Source organism: Durio zibethinus, chromosome 11, assembly GCF_047325235.1.
Source record: "Durio zibethinus cultivar Kanyao isolate XHJ-2024 chromosome 11, ASM4732523v1, whole genome shotgun sequence".
Lineage (NCBI taxonomy): Eukaryota > Viridiplantae > Streptophyta > Magnoliopsida > Malvales > Malvaceae > Durio > Durio zibethinus.
The window spans coordinates 16,524,688-16,536,456 of NC_143172.1; the positions used below are offsets into that span (position 1 = coordinate 16,524,688).

Here is an 11,769-nt window from a genome sequence, read left to right on the forward strand (position 1 = left end):
TTACATTATTTTTTACTTTTTGATTTTAAAAATCATAGGACTTTAATTTTATAAAAAAAAATTTAAATTTTAATATTAAATATATTAAAATCAAAATCTTTTTTTTTTAATTCCATAAAAGTTAATATATAACAAATATTTTGAGACAAAAAGAATAATAATTTAAAATTATTTTTGAATTATAATTCAAAAGTATTTTTTTACCCATTCACCTATTAAAATTTCGAACAAGACGTTAGTTCTCAACCCAATGGGCTAGTGCAAGACGACAGCACGTCAGTGACTAAAAGTTATTCTTGAATCCTTTAGCCTAATAACTTGGTGACCGTTGTGATTCAAACCGTCTTACATTACTGCCCGGAATCTATCTTTTATTCCGGAGATTATCATGTTTGTTTCGCAATATTCTTTTTTTTTCTTTTGTTTTTCAACATTTCTGAAAGCCAAGTGATCATTTGGAAAGTTATAATCCTGTCCAACCAAATATGGCAATCTTGCATGCAAGCCAAGTGAACCAAACACATGAATGACATTTCTGATAATCTACTTTGGTAATCTTGTAAGGGGCAATCATATTCCCAAAGGCAATGTAAGATACGGCAATTCAAATGCCCCCTTAATGATTTACGTTGAGTGGCCCTAGACAAACCAATTATTGAAGACAATACATGACAAGGAATCCTTATGAGAGGTTCTGAGCATAGTTGTTTTTATTAAGACTATGAACAGGATTTGGATGGAAAGAAATTGCAAAATTTCAAGTGAATTGTTGTCGATGTTGCGTTATGTAAGTAGATCATTTAAGAATTTTGTGTTGATAATATAAATCTTAAAAATGTCAAATACTACTGGAGCTAAATATTCAACAACATCAGAAAATTATTGTAGGATAGAGCCAAACCAATTAAAGCAAGCCAAATGTCATCCAATGTAGGGCCAAGCCACTTGACCTGGAATCAATTAACAGCATCAAGTTTTAAAAGAATAGATTGACTTTGACTTCATCAAAGATTAAATAAATAATTAAAAGAATGAAGTAAAATCCATTATCACTTCACATTCTAACCATTTAGAACCTACCTTTACATTAATAATGTCTTCACTGGGAAAAAATGACTAGCTCAATATCAGCACATTCATTTGCCCTATTGACAGCACTATCAACCATGCTTACCTATTTTGCCTGTTCTTTGCCTTTCTTACCGCTACTCAAACTCTCCCTCAAACTCTCTTGGTTCTCCAATTAAATAATGCTAAAAGTTTTCTATCAGTTGAAGTACCATGCCAAATTTGAAGTTCCCATATTTTGAAATACCTTTTACAAGGTTATATATCGAATGCATTCAATTTAAGGTAATAAAAATGTTAATTTGATAGTAGTCAAAATAAATTTTAGTTAGGTCACTTCTAGTATAACATTTTTGTGATTGAATTACTTTTTGATATGTCTGAATCAATTTCTACGTTTGCAATTGTTTATCCATCGAGTTATTTGCTTCTAATATTAAAATTGATTCTACCAAATGAAACTACAAATGTAGATAGGGTCTTCCTTACGACCAAACTAATTATTAATATCATATTGCATAACTGAATGGTTAATCAATGGCTAAATTGTTGTCTAGTTACATATGTTGAGAAAAGAAATATTTGCTTGATTATATCAATCAGCAATGAGGTCATTCAGTATATATTCATATTGTAACTTAATAATGATGATTGTGAAACACTAACACACAGTCATCATAACAATATTTAGTTATAGTAATGAGAAAGTATGCTTAGGTTATTATTCTCTAACATCTATATTTTAAATTTTACGTTAAACCTTTTTTCTTAATATTTGTATTTTTTATATGGTGCTTGCTTATTATACATAAGCCTACTAAAACAAAATTTCTAACCTGTTGATTAACTATGAGCAAAAAGTTACTTGTGCAAGAACCAACAAAAGGAATGAAATGAATACACTGGGGAATGGAATTAATTCTACAGTTTTACCAAAAAAAAAAAGGATCAAAACACGTCATTCTGCACTGTTAATCCAGTCAACAAGCTAGCAAACCTTACAATCCAATGTCAGAATATTGTTCCTATCAGGAAACTATATTTACATTTCCTAGGATTAAAAAAGAAAATAAGGGGGAAAAATCTTCTTGTTATTATAGCAAGTGCATTCTCTGTATATCCATACTAGCTCATGTCAATTCAAACAAGCAACACTCTCTAGTGTGAAAACTTAATAAAAATATCTGACCTGTTCAGGTATTTGATGTTTACCGTGCAATCCCACTTTTACAGAAAAGTTGCCAAGTTAGAAATTAAACATCATATACAGGTAAGCGTTCCTGAATGGAGACACGACAGATTGGGCATTTTCTACACTTCTCACAGCAGGTACTGCAAAGCAAAGGAACTGATTAGCAAAACACCAAAGAATAAAAGAAAATATGAAAATTAAGAGCAAAAAGATTGAACGTCATTTGGACATGTCTGAAAATGCAATCACATCAAGAGAATGACCATATTATACCTGCAAAGAATACGATGCCTACAGGGGAGCAAAACCACACTAATCTCTCTCTCAAAGCAAACCCTACATAACACTTTCTCCTGTACATTACATCAAGAACACGCACATGTCAGCAAGGCACAAAAGAACATGTCCCAATCCAGCTTCATTAGGCTCATAATGCAGAGTTTGGCAATTAGTTATTTCACACTACATAGCCACATTGATAAAGTTGAAAAATTACATTTTGAAGTCTCTCAAACTCCTGCTGGCTATATTTTGTGATTTCTGTTTGCTCACCAAGAGCTGCCTGAAGCCTCCAAACCTGAGATGAAACAAACTATACAAATTATATTTACATGCATGACCAGGGTCATTAGAATTCTTGGAATTGCGAGTATATCACACAGACACAATGTCAAAAGCAAAACAAACCATAATATCACGTGAAAGAGAAGAGAAACTTGTAAGAAAATGCGGTACAAACTACCAGGTACAAGAAAAAAGATGCAGTAACCAACTCAAAAACAGAAAGGAATGGTAGGAGCACTATAATCACCTCCTCAGCTAGATCCTTTTTAGGCATTTTCTTAACTATCTCAGGTGGATAACCAGAGAAGGTGTTATACCTGCATGGAGCATTCAAATAAAAAAGGTTAGGAAAAACGGTAGTGAGAGAGTGTAAAGAATAATCCAACAGCCTGACTGTTAAGAGTAAACTCAAAAAAGAAATCAGAATCTATTATCAGTTAAAAATGGAAAAAAAAAATAACATCAATGAACACCAGTGATAGAAATTTTGCCACATCATGTAATTACATCATCCACATCATTCTCTAACAGTCTTTTCTTCAGTTTTAGTTTCTTTAAACCATAAACATGTTATAAAACCTCCACAGCCCCAAAAATAAATAAAAATAAGTAAAAATAAATGAACAGTTTCTTGCTTTGCGTTAATTAAGAGTCCTCAATCAAGGTGAAAAACTCAGTCAAACTAAAACTGTCCCCCCCGCCCCCCCACCCCCAAAAGAAAAAAAAAACAAAAACAAAAGGCCAAAAACCATGATTTCAGTGCAGTTGTTATTCAATAGGGTTCAACAATGTCATAAAGACCGCAGGCTTTGATTCGACTTCACAAATCGATATTGAAACCCAAATTAGTTCAAACTCAACTGAATTGATCACCAATTTAAATGCTTATTCTATTTTGATAAAATTTAAAATTATTTACCAAGTCCAAATAGATAATGACCCAAAAAAATGTCAAACACAAATTTAAAGATATTATAAAAGCCACAAATAACCAAAACTAGTCAATTTGGTTATAATCAATTTTATTTGATTTCAAGTTTTGTTATGAAAATCCCAGATTAGTCCAAATCAAAGAATTTAAGTTATTACTAACTTGAATTCATTCTTTATCCTTAATAAGATTTTAAAATGTTATTATTAAAACTTGGCCCAGGGAAAAAAAAGTCATCACAAATTTAAAGGCCTTTCAAAAACCCAAAACCTGAATAAGCAAACTGAGAAAATTCAATTTCATCTATAATGTTATTATATTCTATATGGTTCAATTTCTAAATTTGAACTAAACAGTTCAATCTTATTCAATGTGTTCAAAAGCTCAAACTAAACCAAAAAACACTCTGAAGTCCTACCCACCTGTTTCACCTCTGTTAAAATGGGCTGATAAGTGGATAACCCCTTCAAGTAGCCATAAATAGTTTGGATATAAGTTGATAAAAGTTTTAACCCAACTACATTTACCAACAGCCATGTATTACCCCACAATGCCTGCTTCATAAATCATTTGGGTAATAACATTCTAAGTTGCATGTAGTAAAATAAAATATTGACAAGTGATATGACAACTATTCACTGAGCCATTACTCCTATCCAATTTCGCCCACCCATCTTTCCTTTAAGAGATGTCTCAAAACTTTTATCTTCTTTCCTTTTTTTGAACACCTAAAATCTTACATCTTCTGTGCTCCATACTTATTTTTTGTGATATTTTTATTTTCTTTTGGCATTAAAAACAGTTCACATCAATACAATCTCTTAAAATAGTAGTAATAAATTAAAGTAGTTTTTTCTTAATTTTCTTAATTACTACTATTGTCTCGTCATTTTCACCTTCAATATTATGAAACATAATTCACTTTTTTTTTCAAACATAGCCAGGCACGTGCCAATTAGAGATTTGTGGTGAACAAAAAGCAAGCAAAAAGAAAACCCACATACAATTTGTGCATCTATAAAAGGGAGAAAGAAGCTAAAATTATACTAACCCAGAGGCCCCATCATAGTAAAGTCGTGCCTGTTCCTCTCTGCTTCCTTCATCAATTGACCACCAACCCAATAACCTGATTTTACAGACAGACACAGAATCAGTTGTGTCAATTCATGAACTGCACAATCTAGCCTAATAAAATTTTCAGCCTATTTAGAAACTAAATAGTCAGTACCTAGAACCATGGTGCAAGAATCCCATGCAATCATGGGCTCTAGACGAAAATCTGAAGTATAACCCTGTGCCAGCCCCACTCCGTAGTAAAAGTACAATTTTCTCTAGTAACCTTGATGCAGCAAACAGCACACCAGCACCTTGCAGTAGGAAAAGAGGACAGAACAAAATTGGAAGCGGTATATATCTAGCATCAGGAGGTGTTCCCTGAAATTTGAAACAATCATAGATTTGTTGACAACATACCCCAATCATAGACAAGACCACCAATGATACACAAACCTCTAAATGCATGCAGAGGAGGACTTGGAAACCGATTATAGGAATTTTCATGATGTGACCACCAATTTCTTGCAGGCCACACACTGTATCCTGATGCTGGTCTTCATCTGGTGTAACTACTAAGCCACTGTTCCAGTCAAGATATCTGATAGCTGTGGTAGATGGACCAGCTTCTATTGCAGGGGAATTTCTATGAATTACGGGATTAGACCACTTTGTACAAACAAGAAAAGCAAAGCTCTCAGCAATACTGCATGAAAAAATAGGTTAGCATTCATCACCTTTTTCTAGTCACTCAACTCAAGCAGGCTATCATGGTGCTATTTCCAGGAACCACTGGTAAATAATACTAAAAAACACATCAATGAAATTAAAAGCAACAAAGCTTTACCCAAAATTTATGAATAAATCCCACCAGCCAAGAGCACCAACATTACCTGCAATATTTGTAGAGGAAAACAATGGTCACAAACAATGAAATCTTAACCAAAAAATAAAGTTAGATCAATCAATTTATGGCCACAAAAAGTGCTGCAAAATCAAAATACAAGGATCATTAACCAAAAAAAATCTGATAAAAGAAACAAAAAGAACCAAAGCACCTATGCAGTTAGATTAATCTAATTTTGGTGCTTAAGAAGCGATGCACATTCTGAGCTACAATTCTGGGACCCAACTTTCCAGATTCTGTGAGCATGGAAACATGGAAGCACAAATGCATGCATGAACGAGCACACATACATGTGAGTGATAAAAGAAGGATAATATGTAAACGTTAAGATATTACAACATGACTTTGAATTATACCAACCACAAACATGCTCAAATATGCCTTTGCCCCAAGAAAACAGGATGCCCTACATGAATCCCTTTGTTTGCACCACTTTATTTAAAGCAATACATTCTATTTCTTTTTTCCTTTAGGACCATCTTCCCCTCCCCCCCCCCCCCCTTCCCTTCTCTCTCATAAAAACCAAGACTTCACAAAGTTTTTGAAGATTAAAGAGACAGCAGTTGTGGCTAGAGAAATGTTTCAATAAGAAAACAATTGCAAATCAAGGATTGGTATGCAAGGAAGAACACCATTCTATAAAGGAGGTGGGCTTTATCATTTTATTGATAGAATACAAAGCCAACAACCCATGGCAACTCTACATTAATAGGATATCTAGGGATTGTGATGTGCTTAAGAGGTCCCTCTAAATGGTTAAACTATTATAGTAAGTACTGCCAATTAAGACATTTATAATACAAAATCATTATTCCTTAATCTGCTTATGCACAAATAGACAGATAATCAAATAAAGTGCTAAGGAATAGCCAGTGACACTAACGCAGAGAAAGAGACTTCAAAAACTAAATGACTCCTAAGGTGACAACAAAGCAAACCAGCTCTTCAAGAAGGTATCAAATTAACCACTTCCGGAACCGCAAAACACACTAATGATCTCCTATATCAAAATGCCTTGCACGATTGAGAATTTAATTTGGTCTCAAGCAAGAATAATTTATCCAATCTAAGAAGAGTACAAACATTCAAGCTTCTGAAAACAACAGGAGTAAACTGTTCTTTTTTTTTTTTTTTCTCTTTTATAGAAAGTTACAAACACAGTTCACTCCAGTTTATCCGGTAGCAGTCATGAGCCACATAAACTTCAGCAATCCTTATACCTTCAAAGTATCAGAAAATGGTACCAAGTAATTTGTCACTTTACCTATACAAAAGTGATATGTTTTTTTTTTTTTTTTTTCTAGAATGATATAGATAACTGGATCAAGAACTAGAATATAAAACTTATGTAGACAAGAATAATAAGCCCTGTGTGCAACTCCTCATAATTGTATTAAAGTTAGTTGAGTAAAGAAATTACCACATAACTTCAGAAGGGTGAAGACTGTAGCAGCAACAAAGAAGACCATAGAAATTGCAACCCAGAAGTGCTACAAATCATAAATAGCAGCTCATTAACAGTCAATTTTATATTACTTGCCAGGTTTACATCCCAATAACAGAAAATATTTTATTACAAGAATCAAGCTTCTCAAAGGCTATAATACTAAAAAAGCTCCTATACTTTCTCAAATTTCTCAAATAAACCCTTATCCTTCTATTGTACCTAATTGAGACCTTAAAGTATTGTTTTTGTTTAATTAAGCCATTTTTTGCATGAAAAGCAGTAAAATGTGTTAGAAAATAGGGGTTTCGTTAAAAAGAAATAGTACTTTGAGGGCTTAATTGGGTACAATAAAAGGATAAGGGCTTATCTAGGAAATTTGAAAAAGTACAATGGCCATTTTAGTATTTTAGCCTTTCTCAAAAATGTTCAAGATGTTTGCAGTGATACATAAACATAAACATAACATAGCATCCACACATTAAAAAACTCATGTCTTAGTTCTTTCTTTTTTCAATAAGTGAAGAACAAAAAACAGTAAAGGCACTAAAGTGTTACAAGTTCCAATCTTACACTAATTCACATACTCGTGAAGAGCCTTTACAGTTTTTCTTGATTGCTTGCTTGATATATATTAATAAAAACAAGAAAAAAAAAAGAATAACAGTGCAATCTATTTTCTTCCATGAAAAAGCTTAAATCCAAATGTTATGGATAGGTTGAAAGTGCTTAAGGTTCAAATAAAACCCAAAAAAGTCAAATACTTGAAGATAATCTTCATTTTTTGAATCTGAATTCTCTTAGAATAGTTAATATGTAATTCAGTAAAAGAACACCAAAAAAACTGGACCATCAAATTGCCAAGTTCAGTAGAACTTACAGGTAGTGTCTCCCATATTGCTTCATCACTAATGCTTTCATCATCTCCTGGCATCAGAGCCCTGCACATCCTGAAGAAGAAAATGACATCAATAACTGCGATAATTGCTTAGAACATGCAGAGAAAATTAAATTACTAGGAAAATAGGGAAGGACAGGAAAAATTTTTTTTTAATTTCAATCATTTAATGCTGAAGATAATTTATCCTAATCCAAATTTCTAGTCTAAAGCACTGAAGTAAGAAGCATAACAAAGAGAAGGAGAAAAGTAAATCTGATATACTTCTAAGGCACATACCTAAGACATCACATACTCCATTTGCACTTGCTACCAAAAAGACAAAATAATTTCCATAAAATATGAAGTAACTAGCTATATCCATTCATTCAGAAGTGACAAAGCCACCAGAAACTTATAGTTGTCTTGCTTTTGCATTTTCTCTGAAATATGCTCGCAGTCTAGCAGGGACTGCACAAACAATTCAGTTTAGCAGGCTTCATCCCCTGATGATCATATCATGTTAAAATTTTTGGTCCTTACAGGTAAAACCAGGTAATGACAAAGAATGATCAAAGCTGAGATGCCTAATATAAACAGTCGATGGTTAATCTTCTTCCTTATATTTCTTTCAGGAAATTATCAACCATTCATCACTATTACTAGCTAATTTCTGGCTTGGCTATCATAATCTCTAGCTGACTAACAACATAAAGTTCATCAGATGTTACTTATAAATGAAGAAAATATTTTTTTTTGTCTAAGACAAGTTTACATACTTAAAGCTATAGTTTGTTTTCTTTACTTTGAAAAGTTTACATTAAAAGTCGCCATCTTGCCTAAGGCATTTTACTTTTGGAAGCTACTGACTATTTAGCTAATGCAAAAGTTTCTTTTCTTTACTTTGAAAAGTTTGCATTAGAAGTTACCATCCTGCCTAAGGCTTTTTGCCAATGTTACTGACAAATTGAGCTAATGCAATTAAGAGGAGGGGCATGACACAGCATTCTAAAAGCGTATTCCCATGATTATAATACACAATCACATAAAGGCGAATGTTGATATTTGCCTATAATGCTAGCCTTCTCAGCCTTCTATATTTGTTATTGATCCCTGAATAAAACCAAATAGTATAATAATACAACAAAAACGTGGACGTCTTCCTTTCCTAACATGCAATCAAGTTTTAAAATAAACAAGTCAAATAACATGGAGAATGCATTAACATTGTTTCTCGATGAATGAAACCACATATTGGCTGAATCCTAAATTATGCCCAAATCAACCCTTGATGAGGACAGACACATTCCAAAGTTACAGATTGGTACCTTGGAAAGCCTTATATAGTTCCACAATAACAATAAGAAAATGCATAAGAAAGAGTTAACAAGCAATAATGTTCAGTTAAGTAAGCAAAGGACATGATTTTAACACACTATAAATGAAAAGTTTAATATAAGCCATCTACATTAAAGTACCTGAAATTGTCAATTAGAACAATTATTTCAAACGCCAACAGTGGAAGAAACACAATCTTCAAGTTTACAGCAGCAAAACCATGAACTGTAACAAAAGAATTAATATAGTTCATGAACATGCCCCATCAAAGAACAATGTAAACACTGTAACAGTTTACTGTTTTACTTCACCTATGACTAAAAATTTTAAATTTGAAATGTTGATCATTGAAGTAACTAATGAAGAGATGAAAGAACTAACATGAAAAAAAGGAAAATAAAGTGCTGGCTCTATACCATTTACACTCTCAAGATATATACAAAGAAGCAGCTCAAATGCAATTAATAGTGGTGTCGCAACAATGGCATGACATGGTGCCCACTGTCCAAGCAATAAAAGCCTCAATAATTATGGTCATAAAACTTGATTACGAATTTGAAACATTCACAACCAGAAAACTCCAAATAGAGAATTTATGTTTTAGTTAGTCAAAGCATAAATCAAGTAAAATGAGGGTCATACTAACAGACAGACAATCAGACATACTTGACGATGATGAGGGACAGATGGAGCAGGTAAGGAAAATCTTCCACGTGCAACAACTCCATGAAACATCCAAAGTGGGAAAAATATTGTCCTGCAATCAAAAGCCATTAAATAAAGCAATTAAAACCTAAAATCAATGAATGGATTCAATACTAAAAGACAAAAATCCATATGCCCAGGGTTACAGGGATGTCACATTTATTGGCGTTTAAATCAAAAACTACAGCACATAAATCTGCATATTCAAGCAATTTATGTTACCCTTCCTTCGAAACAACCACAACTTGAAGAAAATAAATCTACTTCACTCATAAAAATTTTAGCTCTTTGCTCTTTAAGAGCATTGGTAATGCAGAATAGATCCAAAACATTAAAAAGAGGAAAGAAATGAAAGATAAAAAGAATTAGAGAAAAAACCGCAAGTTTCCTTTGGCAAATGCACTGTAACTGTGCCTAGCAACTCCAATGACAAACTACCCTGGAACAGTTTCAAGTGACTTTTCCGGCATTGGTTTCCAAGTTTTATAGCTTTGTTTTTCAACATGAACCCTTTTGCACCTTTGATTTATGTTAAAGGTTTGGTATTAATTTCATCTCTAATAACATAACAATATCCATCAAAACGCACCCAATTACAGATTGAAAAAGCAAACTTTATATTCTTCTCGTTTTATATTGATTACAAAATCATTCATTTATCAAAAACTATAGCACAAATCCATCGATTTTAAGTCGCCAAAAAGAAACATCTTTGGCCATAATTCTTTCCTTTTTCTACTCAACTTCTACAAGGAACAAACTTTGCAAGCAAAACTTTATTCTCTCCTAAAAACATTAAATTAAAACGGAAAAAGATAAAGCTTTTTTTTCAGCAACAGAGATTGTTTCTAAATAATCATTAAAACTTCTATTAATCCACACAGAACCAAAAATTTATAAATAATAATAATAATAATACCGTGTTCGTGAGAAGGACCTTAAGTTGTTTAAAAAAAAAAAAAAAGAAGAAAAAACGATGAATTTGAGAAGCTAATTCAACCAAAATCAAATTGAAACGAAAACATGTAAGAAGAAACAAATTTATATAAGAAAAAAGAGATATAAAAGAACTGACCACCAAGAGTAAGAAACGACATGATCCAGCTTAAGAAGGAGCAAAAGCGTGAAACAGAAAAGCAGGCTATGCGCTGCCAAAGACTGCGCCGACTTCAACACTCTTCTCAAACTCATCTTCTTCTTCCAAAGCAATAACTTTAACTCATACTCAGAAACAGAAAAAGAGAGAGAGCCTTATTATTATTATTATTTGGTTTCTGTAGATTCTGTTCCGATTTTTAAGCAATTATCAGAATCTTCTGTTGAAAGGGAAAAGGGAAAGAGTTTTCTTTGGAGATTTCAGTGGGCGCCAATAACCCATTCTACATTTATTTTCTTTTTTTCATTTTTCTTCTTCCGATTAATGAGTAAAAAACAAAACGCATTTACTCACTAAAATTTATCGTTCTTTCCTCGGGTTTTTTTTTTTTTTTAGCTTGGCTTGCACGCCAACGCAACGTGCCAATGCCTTGCTTTTTTATTTTCTATTTTTTTAATATTTGACTACTTCTCCAGCTTTCCAGCTGGACTTTGTTTCATTTCAATTTTAAATTTTAAATTTTTAATTAATATTTATAACCACCAGTATTTAGAAGATTTTTTCTCCTGCTTTCAGTATATTACCATTTTGCCC

The 11,769-nt window shown here is 32.6% G+C and overlaps 1 protein-coding gene across 4 annotated transcripts; it reads right to left on the reverse strand.

The window, feature by feature from the left end:
• Positions 1-755: 755 nt before the first annotated feature.
• LOC111289728 (uncharacterized) lies at positions 756-11,505 on the reverse strand. 4 transcript variants are annotated; one of them, XR_016346413.1, is made up of 14 exons: positions 11,155-11,505; positions 10,041-10,131; positions 9,791-9,875; positions 9,515-9,599; positions 8,040-8,109; positions 7,136-7,205; positions 5,656-5,701; positions 4,984-5,514; positions 4,807-4,881; positions 3,072-3,141; positions 2,757-2,837; positions 2,534-2,613; positions 2,258-2,400; positions 756-950 (listed from the first exon to the last, which is right to left on the reverse strand). XR_016346413.1 is itself a non-coding variant. In XM_022881001.2 (14 exons), exons 1-14 carry the CDS (start codon positions 11,268-11,270, stop codon positions 2,322-2,324), a joined length of 1,404 nt encoding a protein of 467 aa, XP_022736736.2. In that variant the 5' UTR covers positions 11,271-11,505; the 3' UTR covers positions 1,979-2,321. The 4 variants fall into 4 exon arrangements, 3 of the variants coding, with proteins under 3 accessions (XP_022736736.2, XP_022736733.2, XP_089624228.1); XM_022881001.2 differs by lacking the exon at positions 756-950 and having other exon boundaries at positions 1,979-2,400; positions 4,984-5,189; positions 5,265-5,514; XM_022880998.2 differs by lacking the exon at positions 756-950 and having other exon boundaries at positions 1,979-2,400.
• Positions 11,506-11,769: the final 264 nt, after the last annotated feature.